The sequence below is a fragment of the Triturus cristatus genome, chromosome 12, assembly GCF_964204655.1.
Source record: "Triturus cristatus chromosome 12, aTriCri1.1, whole genome shotgun sequence".
Lineage (NCBI taxonomy): Eukaryota > Metazoa > Chordata > Amphibia > Caudata > Salamandridae > Triturus > Triturus cristatus.
Window position 1 is genome coordinate 469,088,799 of NC_140595.1, and position 22,178 is coordinate 469,110,976.

Sequence of the window (22,178 nt, forward strand, 5' to 3'; positions counted from 1 at the left end):
GTCTATCCACCGGAACAGCGGGTCCGGGATATACAGGCCCTGATTCCCATCTTTCGGCTTCTATCCTGGGTTTCGGTCAGGCTAGTGTTGCGGCTTCTGGGGCTGATGGCCTCCTGCATCCTACTAGTGCATCACGCCAGGCGACGCATGCGGGCTCTGCAGTGGGACCTGAAGTTTCAGTGGGCCCAGCATCACGGCAACCTGTCCGACCATGTCTTGATCTCGGAGGGCACTGCACAACAGTTGCAGTGGTGGCTCACGGACCGCGATTGGGTCATGGGCAGGAGCCTCTCCCTTCCCCAACCGGAGCATGTCGTAGTGACGGATGCGTCCCTCCTGGGATGGGGTGGCCATATGGGAGAGGCGGAGATCAGAGGCCTCTGGTCTCCGGCGGAGTCTCGTCTCCACATCAACCTGTTGGAGTTGAGAGCGATCCGACTTGCACTGAAAGCCTTCCTTCCCTCTGTCAGGGGCAGCGTCGTGCAGGTGTTCACGGACAACACCACCGCCATGTGGTATTGCAACAAACAGGGCGGGGTGGGGTCGTGGACCCTTTGTCAGGAGGCTCTGCGCCTCTGGACGTGGCTGGAACACCAGGGCGTCACCCTAGTGGTTCAACATCTGGCGGGCTCTCTGAACGCCAGAGCGGACGAACTCAGCCGCCGGTGCATGATGGATCACGAATGGCGTCTGAACTCCGAAGTGGCGCAAGGTCTCTTTCAGCAGTGGGGCGAGCCTTGGTTAGATGTATTCGCCACCGAAGAGAACGCGCAATGTCAGCAGTTCTGCGCGTTGGAATTTCCATGGCGGCACTCGCTCGGCGACGCTTTTCGTCACGAGTGGAGTTGCGGTCTGTTGTCCGCCTTTCTGCCTATACCACTTCTGCCCAGAGTGCTGAAGAAGATCAGGCACGACCGGGCCCAAGTCATCTTGGTGGCTCCGGATTGGGCACGAAGATACTGGTATCCCGAGCTACTCAGTATGTTGACCGATCCTCCGATACGTCTGCCCCTTCGGGAGGATCTTCTGTCGCAGCAGCAGGGGACGGTCCTCCACCCGAACCTGTCCAGCCTCCACCTCCATGCGTGGAGATTGAGCGGCGGCAGTTGATGCCATTTGACTTGCCTCCTGAAGTCTGTGATGTCATTCTGGCAGCCAGGCGTCCATCCACAAAGACGGTATACGCCTGCCGGTGGAACAAATTTGTGGCATGGTGCACAGCAAAGGCTGTGGATCCCCTTTCCGCCCCTCTTTCTGAGGTTCTCCTCTTTCTTCTTTCTCTGGCCCGGCAGGGCTCTGCCCTGGGCACCCTGAAAGGTTATCTTGCTGCCATCTCCGCCTTCTTGCGGCTTCCTGATCAGCCTTCTCTTTTCAAGTCCCCTGTGGTTACACGCTTTCTAAAAGGCATTACTCACACGTTCCCTCCTGTCCCTTTTGTAATGCCTCAGTGGGACTTGAATCTGGTCTTGACATTCCTGATGTGCGCTCCCTTCGAGCCTCTTCACAATTGTCCTCTTCGTCTTCTGACTCTTAAGACTGCTTTTCTGGTAGCCATCACCTCGGCTAGACGGGTGAGTGAGCTCCAGGCTTTATCTTCAAAGCCTCCTTTTCTCTCTGTTCATCCGGACAAGGTTGTCCTTCGGCCTCGTCCTTCCTTTCTTCCGAAAGTGGTGACTCCATTCATCTTGGGCAGTCTGTCACCTTGCCCACCTTCTTTCCGCCTCCTTCCAAAGAGGAAGAGAGGCTCCACCGTCTGGACCCAAAACGTGCGCTCTCCTTTTATCTGGACCGCACAAAACAGTTCCGGGTGGACGACCAGCTTTTTGTTGGGTACGTGGGCGCTAAGAAGGGGAAAGCTGTGCACAAACGGACCATCTCTCGGTGGGTCGTTTTGTGTATCAAAATTTGCTATTCTTTGGCAAAAAAGGACCCTCCTGTTGGGCTGCGCGCCCATTCTACTCGGGCCGCAGCGGCTACTACTGCTTTGGGACGGGGAGTCCCTTTGCAGGACATCTGTCAGGCGGCGACGTGGGCTTCGTTACACACGTTTGCCAGGCATTATTGCCTTGACAGCCAAGTCCGGAGGGATGGCTTCTTTGGCCGTTCTGTCCTCCAGGACTTTCTGGTGTGATCTTGGTTCGCAGACCCACCACCGGGGATGGTATTGCTTGGGTATCTATTCTAAGGTGAGGAATCTAACTAACGTGTTTCTTTCAGATGAACAAGTTACTTACCTTCGGTAACGATGTATCTGTAAGAAACATTAGTTAGTTAGATTCCTCACCGACCCACCCATCCTCCCCGTTCTCCGAACTGACATCTAGGGTTAAGGTTGTCCTTTTCAGGCCCCTAGATTTTATTTTTGGCACCAGTGTCGGTCTTTGCATGGCTCTGCGTTCCTGGCGCGGAAAGCTATGTACAAGAACTGACGTCAGCGCGCGAGGGCGGCGTCTAAGTACTCCGACGTCATTCCGGCGCACGACGCCGATGACGGACGCGGAGCCGCAGACGACGCCTAGCGACGCGCAAGGGGTATTGCTGACGAAAAATCTTCCGGATCCAGTCTGAAGCCTGGGGATATTCTAAGGTGAGGAATCTAACTAACTAATGTTTCTTACAGATACATCGTTACCGAAGGTAAGTAACTTGTTCTTTCTTACCTGTAACTCCAGTTCTGTAGTAGGGGTATCTCTGTTATAGTCATAAGCGACCCTCCCTCCTCCCCGGTGGAGTAACCTGACAGTATCAGGCCTGTTATACACCTTCAAAAAGAACTGAAAGTAACTTGCTTTGGCTGTGCATCCTGGGATACCGGGGGTCTCTGGAGAGTTCCTTAAAGGCACGGTATCCCTTTAGCAGACACATAATGACAGCCTATAGGGCTTGTCTGTCCACCCCTTCATCTCTATTGTTTAAAGGGATTTTGGTGAAGGGAGTGTGATACAATAAAGGAACATGTCAGATGTGAATAAAAATGACATTTAAACTTTATTTTGGCTTTTGTGTTCACTTCAGAGGAAGTGTTGGCCAGTGCAGCCATGTTGTTGTTAGGCTGTATTATTTTGTCTGTCTCTCGTGTCTTTGCAGGTTTGCAAATGCAGGACAGCTTAAGAGATATTTTGATTGCTCCGGGGTCCCCCGCACATGGGCGGGACTATTCATAGATTATGACTATAACAGAGCTACCCCTACTACAGAACTGGAGTTACAGGTAAGAAACTACTCCTTAGTTATAGATTCCTTACCGCCCCACCCGTCGTCCTCGTTCTACAAATTGATTTCTAGGGTTAGGGACATCCTTTCAGGGCCCTAGGTTTGTGCGCCAGTAGTCAGTGTCTTGCCTGGCTCTGCGTTTCTGGCACGGAAAGTTGTGTACCAAACTGACGGCGCGCGAGGACTGAGTCCAAGTAGCTGGCGCCCAAGTCACTGGCGCAACGTCATCCCGGCAAACACAAAGCCACCTTCCGAGACTCTGAGGTACTGCTGACAAAAAACTATCCACATTCAGTTTGACGCCTGGGTGTAATTCCAAGGTAAGGAATCTATAACTAACGTATGTTTCTTACCGATATATTGTTACCGAAGATAATTAACTTGTTCTTCAGCCTCTAGCCTGGATTTTGATGAGACTGATTCTGAGGCTGCTGGGGGGCTCCTGCATCCTGGTTGTGACGCATTCACGCTGGCATATGCAGGCTCTGCAGTGGAATTTTAAATTCCAATGGGTGCAGCATCGTGGAAATCTCTCCAACATGGTCCAGATTTTAGAAGAAACTGCAAAAGACCTGCAGTGGTGGCTAATGAAGTGCATTTGGGAAAGTGGCAGACCCCTCTCCCTTCCTCAACCAGAGGTCACTCAAGTGACAGATGCGTCACTTCTGGGATGGTCCCACCATCGGAAATAGGTGGATATCAGAGGACTGTGGTCTCTGGCAGAATCCTGACAACTTCAACCTGTTGGAGGTCTGAGCGATCCAGCTGGCAATGAAGGCTTTTCTGACCTCAATCAGAGGAAGGTTGCTCCAAGTGTTCACAGACAACGCCACTTCTATGTGGTATTGCAACAACTGGAGTTGGATGGTGTTGTGGACCCTTTGGATATGACTGGAACGTCTGAGCATATCCATGGGGGTTAAACTCTGTGAACGACAGAGTGCATCACCAAGGATTGTGTTTCCATTTGGAGGTAGTGCAAGGTCTCTTCCAAGAATTGGGAGGGCCTTGGTTGCATCGGTTTGTCTCCATCAAATGCACAGTTTTGTGCACTGGAGTTTCCAAGGCGTTTTTCACTCTGCAAGGCTTTTACTCTTCTGTACACCATTCCACCAATACCACTCCTGCCTAGAGTTCTAAAGTAGATCAAGAACAACTGGGCCCAAGTTATTCTTGTAGTTCCTGTTCGGGCCCAGAAATTCTGGTATTCGGAGCTGTTGCTCATAAGCACGGGTACTCCGATCATGCTGCTTCTTTGGGAGGATCTTCTGTCACTACAACGGGGCAGGGTTCTACACCGGAACCTAAAAACACTTGTCCTTCATGCTTGGAAATTGAGTGGCTCTAGTTGACAGCTTTTGACCTCCGATCTGCAATAGTTCTCTTGGCAGCCAGGCATCCCTCCACCAAAACAGAATGACTGCCATAAGAGCAAGTTCTTTGCACGGTGCACAGACAAGTAGATCCTCTTTCTGCACCCCTTCCCCAGGTTCTATTGTTTATTCTTACATTGACCCAGCAGGGCTCTGCTTTGGACACTTAGAAAGGCTATCTTTCTGCCATCTCTGCAATCCTGAGGTTGCCAGTTCAGCCATCCTTTTACAAATCCCCTATTGTACATTGGTTTTTGAAAGGTCTCCAACACATGTTCCCACCTGCACCCTTCATTATGCCGGAGTGCTTCCTTAATTTAGTCCTCACATTTCTAATGTGTGCTCCTTTCGAGTAGTTGCACAACTGCCCTGTAAGAAGCTGGCTCTGTATATACGATACCAAAGTAAGGTAGTGTGTACAGAGTCCAGTGGATAACACAGAGGCTTAAGTAGTTAATACCTTACTCTTTTGTGTTACTGTGGTGTGCAGTTGGTGAGAAGTTGGCCTGATATATGATGTCACTAATTCTAGTGTACACCTTGTATCAGTCCAAACAACCCTTATGGTGATTGGTTGTAAAGTCAACCTTATAGACCAGCTATCCTAGTGGTAGCATGGACAAGAGCCGTCTTAGGCTAAACTCTGAATGGCATGTGAAGCCAGCTGTTAAACCATATGTAACCCCTTGAATACCAAATGAAAGGACACCACAACAAATATATATATAAAATAAAGTGTATTTATTCTAGACAAACCCTCAGCACTCTTTGAGATTCGAGGTAAGTACAACACAGTCTTATTTAAGCATACATTAAGTCACACAGGTAAGTAATACAGTTAGGCCCTAGGGGCCACGCAAACCATATACTAAGTAAGTGGTATAAGGACCACTGTCACGGAAATAGAATAGGCCTAGGCCTAGGGAATCGCTGGGGCTACACTATACTACCAACAGTTAGGAAGTGGGAGGCCCACGGGATTCAGGTGCAGAGTGGAAACACTCACGCGTAATGCGTAAAAGTCGATAGAATCACTAGCAGTTAGAAATAAGCAGTTTTAGGACACTTCTGGTATAGCTAGAAAGTCGAGACTCGGAAACTAGACCCTAGGATAGTCACTACCCTTGTGAGCACCGAAGTACCCAAGTTACCTAGCTCACGGGCTACGGGTGCATAGGTGTGAACTTGCGTCGGGTTTCGTCGTGGACTTCTATGGATGCCTGAAGGAAAGTTGCTGACAGGCGGTCAGTGAAGAGTGTCCGGTGGATCCCAAGGCCGGGATCAAGAAGGAAGTATACCTGCAAGCAGAAGGGACAGAGTCTGGGTCACTAGCCAGTGACCACGTGGAACCAGGAAGGAACCAGGCGATGTCGTGAAGATGCAGGTGAAGAGGTGAAGCTTGTCGCAGCAGCCACGTGTACCAGGAGACGTCGGACGACCAGGAGGCGAGCTGTCCCACGAAGGCTCTTGCTGTCGGCGGCGTCGAAGTCGAACTAGGACTCACCAAGCCTTGGCAAGCGGAACCCACGAATAATGGAGGACTTGCTTCTGGTGCAGACCAGGGAGGTCTGGGGTGCTTCTCTTTTGCAGAGGAGCAGGAGCCAGTCTGGAGGAGTCAAACCAGCAGTGGAAAATCAAAGGTGTGTCGTCGCAAAGGTTGCTAGCCAACGGGCAAGCAACCGGACAGACGCGGCAAGCAGGAAAATGCAGAAGGGCCCCACGCAGGACTCGTGGAGTGTGGGGGGCTGATCTTCGGTGCAGATGGTGCTTGGGGTTGGGGCTTCTCAATCCCCGGTGCACAACTTCGAGGGTGCCTCAGAAGCTGCGCTGGAAGATACTCGCCACTTTTCCCAGGTAGCCGGTCCCACATCTCTCGTCGCCTCCACGGATCTCAGCTCGGCTGTGGATGTGGATCAGGGTCGGAGAAGTCTGGAAGTCAAGGCTCTGGTCGGGCTCTGCAGTCGGTCCCTCGTAGAACTTCAGCAAAGCAAAGGGTAAGTCTCTTGATGGTGCCTGTTTGCACAGGGTAGCCACTCCTTGGCCACAAGGGAGATTCTTCAGTCTTCTTCTTTCGTCGAATGTCGAAGGTCCAGAGTTTCTGTTCAAGTTGCAGGTTCAGGATAATCTAATTTCCTGGGGCCCAGCTACCACACTTATACTAATCTGGGGGGCTGGGTTGCCTGCTAGGTCACGCCTTATGGGTGGGACCTGGGAGGGGGGTGGTTACACCCCCTTCCCTTTGTCCAGTTTCGCGCCAGGACTGGGGCTGGAGTGCCCCAGCACCGGTTTGAACTGGACTATGCATGGGACACCTTGTGTGCCCCAGGCATGTCTCATTCCTTTCAGCCCTCCCTGCCCCAATACACTAAGGCCTGTCTGGGGTGGTGCTCGCACCTCCCAAGGCAGGAAACCTATTGTCCAAGCCTCCCGTGCCGGGATCACTCCCAGCAGCAGGAGGTCAGACTTGTGTCGTGGCAGCAGCATCCATTTTGTGATGCTGGGGCTGTGGTTAACTTTAACCGGGTAAGTAGGTTTCAACATGTCTTCTCCCTCTAGAAGAGAGGGATAATATCCTCATCACCAGAAATGGGATGGGGGTATTATTCCAAAGTGTTAGACACCTTACACGACATGTTTCGATAAAGCCAAACCATAGTTACCATAACCGTTTAAGATTATAAGGCACTTTAAGAGTATATGGTAGGCTATATCATAGAACAGCTATAAGGACATTGTTCCGAAAGCTGCAGACAGGCTCAGCTCATGCTAGAGCACCATCTCACATGTTACCAAGCACTCTGCCTCCAGGATTGTTAAGGCCTGCCATAGGAGTGGCTGATAGGTACACATGTGTCTATATGTAAGTTAGGTATAGGAATACTACACCTAAGCAAGGAGTGATTACACAACCTTGCCCCAGCTGAGTGATCAGCCAGTTGTGTCACAATGGAAGGCCAGGCCAGGGGTGGCATAATACATGCTGCAGCCCCTGGTAGGCCTAGGGTACACCTATGCCCTGGTTACCTAAGGTACACTGTACAGGGGCCTATAAGGTGATCCTATCCAAATGGGTTATGCACCTAAAGTACATTGTATTAATTTAGAGAGAGAACAGCAGGGCTGTGGGTCTGATTAGCAGGCCCACAGCCACATCTAAGTCGAAAACCAGTAAAGCAAAAGCAAAAAGTGGGGGTGAACATAGAAAGCAGACCCTACTCTCCTACACAGTTAGGCTTATCAGAGGGTTGTGTTAAGCCTTTGTTGTACGCGCACAGTCAAGAAATAAGAGCACACACTCAATGACTGACTCCAAGTCCGATATTTGTATAAAAATATGACTTTGTCACTTTTATTTTAGAACAAAGAAGAACTCCGTTGCTTGTAAGTACCAGTTTAAAAATAGCAATACCAGCTGGAGTGGCCCAAGTCAGTATAACAAAAGGGCAGGAGCCTTTGAGCCTCACAGCAAAGAGCTTCTGTTCCTGCTAGGGGGAGGTGTGAAGCACCTCCACCCAGCGCAGGCTTTGTTTCTGGCCCTCAAGAGCAAAAGGTTCTCAGCCCATGGGCCCAGAAACCTGTCTGGTGGTGGTGGTGGCTGGCAGAGACCGATCAGCCACACACTAGAGAGTTGGTAGTTTTTCAGGGGGCATATCTAATATGCCCTCTGAGTGCATTTGTTAATAAATCCAACCCTGGCATCAGTGTTTCTATTATGCTGAGAAGTTTGATACCACAATTCGCAGCATTCAGTAAAGCCATCATGGAGCTGTGCAGTTCGTAATGACAAATCTCCAGCACATGTACTCAATAAGGCTATACTGCACTTACAATGTTCGATACTGGTCTTAGACACTGTAGGGGCAAATTGCTCAAGCAGCTATGCCCTCACCGGTGGTATAGTGCATCCTACCTTAGGGCTGTAAGGCCTGCTAGAGGATGACTTACCTATACCACAGGCAATAATTTGTAAGCATGGCACACAGATGTGTGCCATGTCGACTCTTCAGTTTTAGCTGCACAAAAACACAGTCTGCAATGGCAGTGGGTATGTATTTAGTGAGGGTTCTCTGAGGGTGGCACAATACATGATGTAGCCATTGGAGACCCTCTCTTGTCACAAGACCCTTGGTACCACTGGTACCTTTTAGCAGGGGCTTGTATGTGTGTCATAGTTATGCCAATTGTGGAAACAAAGGTACAGTTTTGGGAAAGAAAAGAGGCACTGGCAACCTGATTAGCAGGGACCCAGTCCACACTCAAAGTGCATCGGGATCAGGCAAAAGTGCATGTGTGGGGGAGGTGGTCTATGAAAAAAGGGCCTTTCCTACATGCCCTATCAAGCTCCTTAACATAAAATTTGCAATCCTACTGTAGTTATCTATCTGGAGGGTCAGTGAGCTACAGGCTCAGACATTTCAACTACTGTACCTTTGTACTATAGGTATGGTACGTGCACAGCTTGTGTATTTGTGATCATATTTTATCAGGTTTTTGGAGAGGTAAGTCTAGCATGTTGGAATTGCAACAATTGCAACAATATCATCCCTGGTTCATACATCACACATCCGATGAAAGGCTATATCATCAAACTTAAAGTAACAGCCACATGCGATACAGCCAATACAATATACCAACTAAAATGCCCATGTGGAAAAATATACGTGGGACAAACCGAAAGAAAAATTAAAACACGTATAAATGAACACAAAAGCAACATCAGGACTCGGAACCTCAAATCCACAGTGGCAAGCCATTTCCTAGAAGCTGGACATCACATAAGCCAACTCAAATTCAACATCCTGGAAATCATTGCTAAAACGGAAGGCAGAGACAATCACAAAACTTTATTACAACGTGAAAATCACTGGATTCGCACACTTAATTCCATGAAACCAAACGGGGTGAATGACCGGATGGAATTTACATGTTATCTCTGATTGTATTAACAGTTAACAAGTGTATTAATTATCTTATTTTACACAGATGAATGTTTTATATTGCAGACTGTCAAATGTGTTTGATGTTGCACGCATAGTCTTTTCTCACTTTCAGTTCTCAAACAACGAGTCCCATTTCTATCTTTATCACACAACCTCACATTAACCCACACTCGACCCAGCGTTCACACACTGACGGAGGCACCCGGCACGGCTGTCCACAGCATGCGCTAGAAACCTTCCTAACTCGAAAGTAAGTAACTTTAGAGAGCAAGCGTTACTTTGTGTCACACGCGAAATAATGGGAGACACTCTCGATTGTACCACTACTATGACGCACGCCCGCATTAGCATAAAGATTGCACTTCGTTTCTTTAAACACTCACCCACAGCTTTTTTAAATGCACGTACACAATTTCTCTTTTTCAGCATCTTCGCTGAGCCCCAGAGTCACATTATCTTGGACCTAGCTTTAAGACCACGATACGAACTAACAGCCACTAAATACCGCCCCACATTAATCACTACTGAGACGCGCAGAAAGACTAATCACAATTGACGCCAATGAACGCCTGTAATACTTTTCTTTAGTGATAAAAGGTGACATAGTACTACAAACGCCTCATTCATTTACTTTTAGATATTCCCCGGAAGAAGGCATCACGCCGAAATGCATTGGGAATTGTAAACTCGTATTATACGATGCATCATCGAAATGATATATGAATTTCGTGATTAAAGAAATATAAACTACAAAAAAACTTTTGAAGAAACTTTATTGAATCCAATTGAGTAACAACAATCCAACATCGACACACCAGTGCCCAGGGGACACGCCCTAATGTTTAAGGGCTTGCAACTACTGTACCTTACCATCTACCCAGACAAACTGGTCTTTGGCATTAGGACATCTTTCCTACTAAAGTTGGTAACTCCCTTTCATGTAGGCCAGCCCATCACCCTAACTACCTTTTACACTCCGCTTCATCCCTGTAAAGAAGAGGAGAGACTCCATCGATGGACCCTAAAAGAGCCGGATAGTGCTCTGCATCAAAATCTGCTACGCATTGCCCAAAAAGCAACCTCCTGAAGGCTTGTGTGCTCAGTCCATCAGAGCCAAGGCTGCATTGGCTCGTGGAGCACCTGTCCTGGATGTCCATCGGGCAGCAACATGGGCTTCCCTGCACACGTTTCCGAAGCACTACTGCCTGGACAGTCCGGTGAGATGGGCACTTTTCCCGTTCAGTCCTAAAGGATTTTCTAGTTTAAATCTGTTGCTGTCCCACCTCCGGGGAGGTATTGCTTTAGCATCTTTTCTAAAGTAAGGAATCTGTGGCTTAAAGTCTCTATCGGAGAAACAAGTTACTTAATTTTGGTAAACCCTTATCTGGCAGAGACTCTATCTAGCCTCAGATTCCTTACTGAGCCACCCATCCCCCCACGGGACAAACCAATTTCAGAGTAAAGGGCTGTTTGCTTTTTCAAATTCTTGCCCTCCAAAAGCAGCTGACCCTGCTCCATTGAAGTTATATTGTGAACTTGTTCTGCAAAGAGTACATTGATAAGCCTAGCTCCGGGCTTTCAGAATTAGTAACTGCATTCCAAATATATTTCGAATCCTCTGTTACAAGGCAGTTTTTTTTTTTACATAAATTAATCTTTGGACTATCACTGCTGAATAGGAAGTGTTAAAGGAAAGTAACATTTTGTTACAAACCAATTAAATGTGTTTTTATTTGTTTATTACCACTTTTGTATTTATCTTAACGCATAAAGTATCATTGTTATTCTTACAGTGTGTTTTCTGCAAATGGAATGTTGACCCAGAACTCTGAATCAAAAGATTGGCCTGCAGATAAAATGCCTCCCAGGAAAAATGAAGATATAAAACATGGCTGTGCCAAGTATGAAGTGATCAGTTTGTACATTTGTATGCATTTATGTCCCTTCTCACACAGGCCACCCTTCATATATGTGCACTTTTTAACCCTTGGAAGTCACAATCGCTATCAGATTGGCATTTTAATTTGCAATTAGTTTTAAAGTTGTTTATATTCTAGAGATTACATTAACCATGAAAATAAATGTTTACCTCTAATATTGAGGAGAGAAAGCTATTTTGATTGTAAATTATTTGCAATAGTCTATATTGTGCACACCTGATAAGTGCTGTGTTTTGGCCTTACTAAAGAGATCTCCAGAAATCTGTTTTAATAATGAATGCATTATTCAGTTAAACTTGTGCAGAAAGTAATACTTCATTTCCAGGCTCTCTAACTCACTTTGTCAGGATGTTCGGTAGGTTGTAGGAATTCCGTATCAAATATATATGTAGTACTTTTATAGCTGTTTTGATGTGCTCTAACAGGGACAAAGGCATTGATAGGCAGTCAGCACATGATTTGAAGATTTAGCTGGGTTTTGGTAACCAAAGTGGGATTTTCCTGCATTTTTTTTTGTCAAACCATTTTTATTGCAGGTCCTAATATACTGTATAACACTCAGGATAAATGCCATTAACGCAGATTTCTCGCCCCCCCTTAGTCATACATCCGTGCGGTACACACAGCCGTACTGCCCACATCCCGGAGGCCGGGTGGCGCCACTTAGCCATATGGTACATCTTTACATTTCTTACAAGTACGGTCGTCTAGTGGGGAAATCCGCTGCCTGCTTTTAAAGTTAACCCCCCTCACCCCCAAGATTCTCATGGATCGCGCATTCTTCTTCCATTAAGTTTGGACTTGCAATCCCTCCCTCGGTCCTCCCCCCCCCCCCCCCCCCCCTCCCCAGTGTCCCCCTCATAGCGCCTAGCCAGGAAGAGTCGGTATGTGTGGTGGTTAGCAGGAGAGTTCCATTAATTACTAAGCGTGTGTGACTGGCAGGGGAGCCGGTGCCACGACTGCATCGACTGCGTCATCAGATTCCTCGTCTTCCTCCCCCATAGTTAGGCTGTCACGCAAGGCCTGCACTAAAATTTCCCATTCCATCGCCGCTTCCTGAGCTCGCTCATCTGGTTTGCGGCGAGCTAGTTGATATCGGAGTGTGCTCTCACTAGCCGCCCATTTTAGGAATTCGTTCAGCCATCTCCGGTGTGTTGGACCTACCTTCGACTTCCACCCCTTAGTCACCTCCCTCTTTGCCAATATTAGGCCCATGTCTATAAACTTGCTGGATATTTTATTCTTGGGCGTGTGCGGGAACCAGTGGAGTACACTAACGGCCTCGTCGTACTGTAAGTCTCTGTCTGCTACTTCATTCACTGTGTTGCCTATCTCCCGCCAGTACTCCTGCAGGTGTGGGCAAGCCCTCAACATGTGGATCAGATCTGCTCCTATCTTGTTACATCTAGGGCAAGCAGCCTCCTCAGCCCCAAAGTATTTCCTTATTTTTCCTGGGGTAAGGTATGCTCTATGGAGCACATAGAATTGAATCAGTTGAAATTGTGCATTTCTCATGCTTTTTCTGGCTCTTCGCACTAGCTGCGTCCACGTCGTGTTCGGGATTTCCACCTGCAAGTCCATCTCCCACTTGTTTTTTAACGCAGCCAAGGGCTGAAGGGTTTCGTTCAGCGTCCGTGAGTATAGACACGTCACTGCTTTGAAGGTGCCAGCCGACATCATTGCGTATTGGCACGCCAGCGTCGTCGCGGGCTCGACTAATCCCTCCCCCCAATGTGCCTGTATGGCTCTCACCACCGCCGCGTGCAGCAAGTAATCTCCTCTCGGGAGGTCGTAGCGGTCTTGCAATGTCTGGAACGGGGACAGCACTCCGTCATCGTACAGGTCCCCCACCATCTGCAGACCCGCCTCCTCCCACAGCTGCAGCCTCGACTAATCACCCCCATGCGGGAGTGCTGTCACCATGCCTAGTGGGATTTCGGGCGCATATGGGTGTCTGATTCCTGCGCGCCTCTGTGAGCTGTTCCAGCATAGGCGGAACGTGCGCTCCTCACAGATCATTGAGTGCCAATCTCTGTTGTAGGGTGATGTAGGCCAACACATGACGGGGAGTGCCGTTGTCTCTCTCCCGCTCCGGACCGCTGTATACCCTCGCTACCTCCTGCGTGAAGGACTGCAGTTGTGCTGCTAGATAATAGAGCTCGAAGTTCGGGACCGCCAGGCCCCCTTCGTCTTTTGGGCGGGTCAGCGCCGCTAACGCTATTCTGCGTCTGCCCGAGCCCCACAGGAAGGATGTTATCAGCGACTTTAGTTGCTTAAAGATCGTTCCAGGCACCCAAACTGGGAGTGTCCTGAAGTAATATAACAATCGGGGCAAGGCGATCATCTTCAGAAGAGATATGCGGCCCGTTACTGACAGCGGCAGGGTGGTCCAGAATGACATACTGCTTCGTAGGGCACGGATGCAGCGTCCTATGTTGCCCTCCAACAAGTTCGCGGCGTCATGGTATACGTGTACCCCCAGGTAGTCCAGGCAACTAGGCTCCCATCTAATCAACTGGCAGGTGGGGGGCTGCTCCTCCTCCCGCCGTAGGGGGAACAGACAGGTCTTAGCCCAATTAACCCTGAGGCCAGATAACCTGCCGAAGCGCTCCAGGAGTCTTTCCGCGCCCTCTATCTGAGTTCTGCAGAAAAAGGAGGAGGTCAACCGCGTACAGCGAGATAAAGTGGCGGTTCCCTCTGAAATCCAAACCACTGTAATGGTTTCCCATTCTAGCCATGGCCGCAAGAGGCTCCACCGCCAATGCAAACAGCAGGGGGGATAACCCGCATCCTTGCCGGGTGCCGCGACACACCTCATACTGTTGTGATACCAGCGTGCCCACTTTCACTCGTGCACTCGCCGAGGAATACAGCACTTTTGTCCAGTGTATGTAGTCTTCACCCAGGCCGAAACACCGCATCACTTTGTACCAATATTCCCACTCCAGGCTATCAAAAGCCTTTTCAATGTCCACTGACAATACTAGGGGCGCCCGCGCCTCGGGCGGAGGGTCATTCACCAGCCTAATCAACCGCCGGATGTTGTGAGTGGTGTTACGGGTGGGTATAAACCCCCGACTGATCCTTGTGGATCAGTTCTTGCATGTGGTTCAACAACCTGGTCGCCAGTACCGTGCTTAGAATCTTGTAGTCCGTTGTTAGCATGGACAGAGGTCGGTAGGACGCCGGGTCAGTGATTTCCCTACGTGGCTTCAGTAAGGGGATCATTATGGCTTCACGCATGGATCGCGGGAGCCGTCCCCTGTCCCTGGCTTCATTATAGACAATTTGGAGCCTGGGAGCCAGTTGCTCCAGGTATCGCCCATAAAACTCTATGGGCAGGCCGTCCAAGCCCGGAGTTTTATTACGAGCCATCCGTTTCACAGCTCCTCTTATTTCCGTCAATTCTATTTGACCGCCTAGGGCGTCTGCTTGCTCTTGTTCCAGCCGAGGTAGTTGCAGCTCATCTAGGAATGCCTCTATTTCCTCTCCCTGTGCCATTAATGCGCTTTTGTACAATTGCACGTAGTAGGACCTAAAGCCGTCCAGAATGTCCGGTTGTGTGGTACCTCTGCGGCCCTCCTCTCCTCTGAAGGCTAAAATTGGATGACTGTTTCTAGCGGGGTTTGCTAACCAGGCCAGAAGTGTCCCAGCTTTATCTCCTTCGGCATGCGATTTAGTCAGGTACGTCCTGTAGTCAAAGCTGCGAAGACGCTCCACCTCCACCGCTACCGCCTCCCGCGCCTCACAGACCTTGTCCTGAAGCTCGGGTCGATTGGGGCGCGCTAATTCAGCCTCTCTCAGCGAGCGTTCGGCTCTTTCTAAGTCATCCAGCAAGGTCCTCCGTATCCCCGCATACATGGGCTTTTCCTGCATCATGATGTAGTGTTCTTTAAAGAGTGCATCTTGAGTTCTTTCCTAAATCACACCAAGGTTGGGGCAGTATTAATGGCTTATAGGTATGTTCTAGAACTGGGATCTCCAATCTTTTCTGTAATGAGAGCTACTTTTGATCAGTGAAAATAGGTGTGAGCTACTAAAGGCCAAATAATTTGAGCATTGTTACCAGACCCCCCTCTCCCAGCTTCATTGATTTAAACCTAATGTCCATGAAGCCTGCTACTATGGTTTGAACAAAATACTGTGACTAGGGATACTATGATAGGGCGGCCATGTGCGTCATTAAGTGCATGTTCTGCGGGGATGTAAGAACATGTGTGTGAATCAATGAGATATATGTGTATGGGTGACTGAAAGCTTGTATCATATGTAATTGTGGCACATGACATACCCTTTGCTACATGTGGCACCGTTAAATGTACAACACATAGAAACAAACATTATTTTTTAAGATCAACTCTATTTATTAGCACAGTCCAAACACAGATTGCCTCCTCCAACTCTTCAGGGCAGACACGCTCATATTGGAATATATTTCACTGCCTCCGGCCTGTGGTCAGCAAACTAAGCAGGGCTGAGAATTTAATACAGTAAAAGAATCAAGACAAAAAGGGAAAAAACAACTAAACTGCCACCCCCCCCCTCCTTCCTTCCTCATGACTAAAAAAGAAACAAGCAGCGATCAAATTGAATAGAACGAGGCACCCTATCCGACTAGTATCATATAGACCTTCAATTCTCAGGGGGAAAAGCCTCTGGGATAAAGAGTTCAGAGATATGTTGAGCTTGTCTATTCCCTAAACTCCAGGGAAAGGATGCGAATAAAGGGGGCCCACAGTTCCAAATTGGAGGAACCCCCAGGACTAACCGCCACAAGAGCTCCTCTATTCCCAAGATAGACCATAGTTTGCACAGCCAGGAAGTGTGGTCCGATGTTTTATCTGTGCCCCAGAGTGAAATTATTACTTGGGCTGCGTTCAATACAAGGGCCATCTTCCTCCCTTTAATAGAACGTCAATGCATTTGGTAGCCCAAGAGAATGGATGCTGGAAATCTTGGAATGCTAGTTTCAAAGGCCAGGTAAATATCTAACAGCTGTCCCAGTATTGTTTAGGGCAATGCCACAGCAGATGAAGTAGGGTCCCAGCATTACCGCAACCTCTCCAGCAATCCCCAGAACAGCCCACTCTCTATTTATGAATCCGCATCGGGGTGTAATACCAATACGAAGCTATTTTGTAGCCCGTTTCAGTGCCTGCCATCGCATGCACTGTGTGGTGAACCATATAGTGTATATTCTCCCATTCCTTATCAGAAAGAGGTCTGCCTATCTCAGCCTCCCATCTCCTCTGACCCGGGTATCAAAGCCGTGGCCCACTACTTCCCAAATGGCCACGGAGCTCAAGAGTCTAATTGCTTATCTGTTTTGAGAAACAACCACTTTTCAAAGAGGTCATCGAACGACCCCCATCTCCCCCCCCCCCCCCCCCCCCCCCCCCCCCCACCCATCGAGTGTCAGCAACCAGTTGTGAAGTTGTAGAAATGAGACCGTTTCCATCCTTGAAAGAGTAGTGGAGTTGATCAAAGGGAAGTAGACCATTTAGATCAAATAAGCAGCCCAGTCGCTTGCAGCCTCCTTCTATCCATCCTTGAATTCCATCCTGATCCATCCCAGGGGCAAAATCTGGGTTGGCAAAAAGGTGTCATAGGCAAAGGGAAAGTGGTCAGGCCAGTTTTAACTGCAACACCTTCAGGGCCTTGCTTTTCACTGGTGAGGAATATAATCCCCAAGTTCTATGCTGGCGCAGAATCCACATCTCCTTCCATATTTGAGTGCCAGCCACAGCCTTGTTGATGAAGGCCCAAAGTTTTTCAGAAAGGGATCTGTTCAACTCAACTAGGTACTGAAGTTGGGTAGCTTGATAATAACAAGACCACAAAGGTACCACCATCACACCCTCTGATTTCCATCGATACACCAGATATTTATGCAACCGTGGCTTCTTACCACCCCATATGAAGTTATTAATGGCCAGCTGGAGGAAACGTACCACACCGGGTGGAGAAGCCAATGGTAAAGTTTGAAAAATATAAAGGATGCAGGAAAGGATTGACATCTTCACTGCCACAACCCTTCCATCCAAGTCAGGAATAAACTGTTCCATATTGCTAAGTCTTTGAAAATCTGGGTAGCCAGGAATGCATAAATTGCCGCTACAGTCTTGGGTAATGTTTGTGCCAAGGAGAGGCCCAGGAATGGAAGGCCCTCAGTCACCCACCCAAAACTGAATTGCGATTTTAAGGCCTGTTCAGTCGCCGGGGTAACCGTGAGATTCAAAATCTGCGATTTCTGCATATTCACCCTGAATCCTGAGACCGAACCGAATGCTCTGGGTTCTGCAACGAAGGCCAGAAGTGAAGTCTGGGGCTCTGTGATCGAGAAAATGAAATTGTCAGCATATAGATTGATCAAGTGGTGCCTGGCATGGAATGGAATAATTGACATCAAGGCTTTCCTGAAGCTTGTTCGCCGGTAGCTTCATTTATAGTGCAAAGAGGAGTGATAACAGACAACTGTGTTGAGTGCCCCGACAAGTGGGAAAGTATCTGGACCAGACCCCATTAATCCTCACCGCCGCTCAGGGAGCGCTATATATACACACCCAATCCACTGCCTAAATGTCTCTCAAATCCCAAACCTCTTCACTATTTCAAAAAGCTATGGCCAATGCACACGTACAAACACGTTCTCAGCATCGATAGAGAGCAGTAAAGCTTCTTTATGCGGCCGGTGTACTTCATCTATAAGATGACATATGTTTAGTGTTAGCCATGCATTGGTGAGAGGGAATAAAACCCGACTGGTCCGGGTCAATAAGTCCTGGCATAAGGGGATTGAGACTGTGAGCCAAAACACTTTCAAAGAGTATCTGAAAGAGATTATTAGTTACAGATTCCTTACCTTAGAATTACTCCCAGGCATCAGCCTGGGTGCAGAGAAATTTTCCTTCGCAGTACCCCCCTGTGCGTCAGTAGGTGGTGTCGGTCGACACCGCGTTTGTCGTCGTGGTTGCCGGGATGACGTTGCAGCATCTACTTAGACGCCGCTGCTGCGCGTTAAGTTCTTTCTTTTTCCGCGCCAGCCATCTCCGAGCCGGAGAAAGCGGTACCCTTTGTCACTTTTTGACTAACGTCAGTCACAGATCCACACCTTGTGTGCCTCTGGTGCCTGGAGCGCGACCACGACTCTGTTGTGCTCCGACTGTCGAGCCATTAATCCTGAAGTTTTTGCGGGAGTGGTCCCGTAAGCTTCTGGAGGCCCAGCAGTCAGCTCTTCGCCGCTCGAGGTCCCGGTCGAAAGCGAGGTCACGAACCGGTCGCGGAGTCACCACCATGATTCCTCCTCGAAGTATTTGTCATCGGGTAAGTCAAAGCACAAAAAGAAGGCGAAGAAGCACCATCGCTCTCCGTCTTCTCCCCGTCCTTCGGCTGACGTGATGCGGGATGTGGAAGGTAGTCATCCTTGTGCTTGGCTCGCTGAGCCTACTGGGTTGGCTCCGAGCTTCCCTCCCTTCCCAGGTACCGGAGCATCCCCTGCCCAGCTCCGTGCTTTTTACACAGCCCTCCATTCCATCTTTGGGCAGCCCGACTCTGCGGTTGCTCCTTCAGGCCCGCGGACTCGGCTGGGGCGCTAGGCCTTGGATGCTGGTGGCCCAGGCACCGCAAGGCCCCCAGAGATCTAAGCCTGGATCGGTGCAGGTCAACCTCACGACACCTCCCATGGCCCCTATGCCTCCGACGCCAGTTGTGTCCCCGACCAGAATCGACCCTGGCCTCCCCCTCGACCTGGTCACGGAGCTAGACCGACATGGACTGATGCCGGTACCAGTGCCAACCGGTACTTTTGTACCACTGTCCTACCCTGACATTGCTTATCGCCCTGAGTGGCAGCCAGAGGAGGGTGAGGAGGACTGGGAGGCGTCTGTTAACCCTCTGGCAGACCAGCTTGAAGAGCCGGACTGGAGTTGGGTGAGGCTAGTGATCTGGATACCTCCCCAGACCTTGGTATGCTTTCTCCCCCTACCGTAGCCACGGAGGAGTGAGCCTCCTACGCTGTGGTGTTGCATAGGGTGGCTGAGGCCCTGGGCCTTGAGCTTCCTACAGTGTCCGTCAGGACTAACCTCCTGACTGAGGTGCTTCAGCCGGCAGCGGCCTCTTCGGAGCCCCTGCTGCCGTTCAACAAGGCCCTCACAGACATCCTAGTGGGCACTAGGTCCAAGCCCAGCACAGGGCTCCTGTGGATAGGATTATTGCCCAATTGCACTGCCCGGCCCGGGCTACCTGATTTTCCTCTCCCAACACCCTGCCCTCAAGAGCTTGGTGGTCCAAGCCTCAACATTCAAAGGAGTGTTCCCTACTGCTCGCCCCGATAGGGAAACCAAGAATCTGTATCATCTTGGCAAGAAGGTTTTTTCTTCCGCCAGCTTAGGACTGCAGTCGAACACCGCATGTCTCTTGGGCTGTTACACCCACTCTATGTGCGATATGGTTGCGCAAGTGCTGCCACAGTGCCCGAAGGCTGCCCGGGACTTACTCTCCTGTGCCGTTGCAGAGAGAGTCACAGCAAAGTTTGCCATTCGGTGTGGGCTGGATACCGCCGACTCACTGGGTAGAACGATTTCTACGTAAGTAGCCCTGAGACATAGGGGGCGTGGCTACGCAAGCCACGATGGCGGACGTGCATTGCTGAGGCTCTGTGCTCGGGCACCTCTAACATCTAATCCCGAGCGTCACCGAGATCGACAAACGGACCCAGAAACATCGGAAACTGTCCACATGGAGGTGCGGTGCATGCGGAGGCCCGAAGCCACTCAACTCCTAAACAGGGCTTCTTTATACGGAACCACCAGTGCCGCACCCCGTATCTTAAAATGGCATCGGGAGTCCTCTGAGCGTACCCAGCGACAGTGCGAGGAGAGGCCCAGGGACACTAACGCACGGTGCCCAGCCCGTCTCGACATCCGGACGCCGTGGACCTGTAGCGAACCGGCGAAGGACTACACAGAAAGCCACAGTGCAGGCGATTGCCGGCGTCCTCGATCCACCCACCATTTTGAGCACCGTGCACCCGGCGCATGCTTGAAGCGGGCTTCGCCCCCCCCCCCCCTGGACATCCCAGGTACCCAGCGCAGCTCGCTCATAGGGGGACCACAGGAAGCAACGAATATTGGCGGGGGCGGCGTGATCCGGGGCCTCCCAACTATCCGCATCGGACCCTGCCTGGCCACCACATGGCCGCCCGTGTAACGCCTGACTTCACAGAACACCCTCGGTGAGGGCCCTGATCCCGCGGCGACCGCAGCGACAGCCCCTCCGGAAGCAACCAGGGGAGCTGACACACCGCGCCTGGTCCGACCCACCATCTGGACACAGCGGACCACCAGTGAACCTCCCCAGGGCCTCAAGGGACGCCGGAGATCTGTGAGGGCCAGCGCGACAGACCACAATACCGGAGAGCGCCAGCACCCGGCGTGAGATGGTAGCGTGCTCTGAACCCCTCACAGGACACTCCAGGTACCTGGCATAGCTTGCCCATAGTGGGGTCAGGGAGGGACCAAGACTTTCAGCAGGGGCGATGTGATCCCGGACCCTTTAACCACCAGAAAACGGACTTTGCCTGACTTTAATATGGCTGCCTGCATGATACCGGACTCCATAGCAAACCCCCAGCGAGGGCCCTGATCGTAGAGCGACTGCAGCGATAGCCCCTCAACCTGCAAGGGTCGAGCCCTCAACCCACTGGGGCGACGCATGTGACCCTCCACTCATACCACCGAGAGCATGTGCTGTCTTTTCACGAGGGCGGCCTAACGTTAGGAGCAAATCGCCCACAACTCCCCACACCTGACATAGGCGATCTCTACGCCCGGACCGGCCTACACCACCCACAGCTTGGACTCCATGACTGAGTGTGGGAACCGGAATACCATCGAGGACTATGTCCTTTCGGTGACGCGCTCCCGCCATCCACCGACACCGCAGGGCCCCGCTTCTCTTATTTACTGACTCACTGCACCTCTAAGGACTTGTAGGACCAATCCAGCAGCAACGCCCCCCCACCAAAAAGGGCGAAAATGGGGAAACCAAAGCCTGCACAGCACAACGCAGTACCGGAAACTGCCCCGGAAAATATGCCGAAAGCCTCAAATTGGTCCCCCAGTACAGCACCTTCACCGGACCTATCAATCTCGGACAAACTGGACAAAGTCCTCGCTGCCATCGAACTGTCCAGGTTATCTATGGAAGAAAGACTCTGTACATTGGCGACAGACGTCAACCTCCTCCGAGACGATCACCACAAACTTGCTGACCGGGTGAGAACAGAGGAACGGGCGCTGGAGGAAATGCAGCCAACACTGAAGGAGCATCGGACGACGCTCCAACGAATTCTCACCCGCTTAGCCGCGTTGGAGGAGTGCGCACAGGACTTGAAAGACCGCTCGTGATGCTGTATCATCGGAGTGCTGGGACTACCGGAGGGCGTCGAGGGAGCAAACCCCATAGACTATATGGACACATGGCTTAAATCCTTCACCCCAACATCAGACCGAACAGCGTTCTTCTCAATTGAATGAGCCCACAGGGTGCCCACCCGAAAACCCCCACCTGGCGCAGCCCCCAGGCCGCTGTTAGCTAAATTCCTACACTTCCGGGACCGCGATGCAGTACTCCTGGCGGCACAACTGCGGGTAGAGAACAAACAGATAATGATCTTCCCGGACTATGCCCGAGCAGTGCAGCAGCAAAGATCA

General features: G+C 50.3%; 1 protein-coding gene across 8 annotated transcripts in view; it reads left to right on the plus strand.

The window, feature by feature from the left end:
• TDRD12 (tudor domain containing 12) overlaps positions 1-22,178 on the plus strand; it is a 3,486,095-nt gene that overhangs the window by 908,669 nt on the left and 2,555,248 nt on the right. For 7 of the 8 annotated variants that reach the window (XM_085639447.1, XM_085639446.1, XM_085639448.1 and 4 more), the window contains one exon: positions 11,320-11,427. The exons of the other annotated variant lie outside the window; for it this stretch is intronic. In XM_085639447.1, the coding sequence (XP_085495573.1) occupies positions 11,320-11,427 (108 nt within the window). The remainder of the gene's footprint in view (positions 1-11,319; positions 11,428-22,178) is intronic. 8 annotated transcript variants of the gene reach the window in all.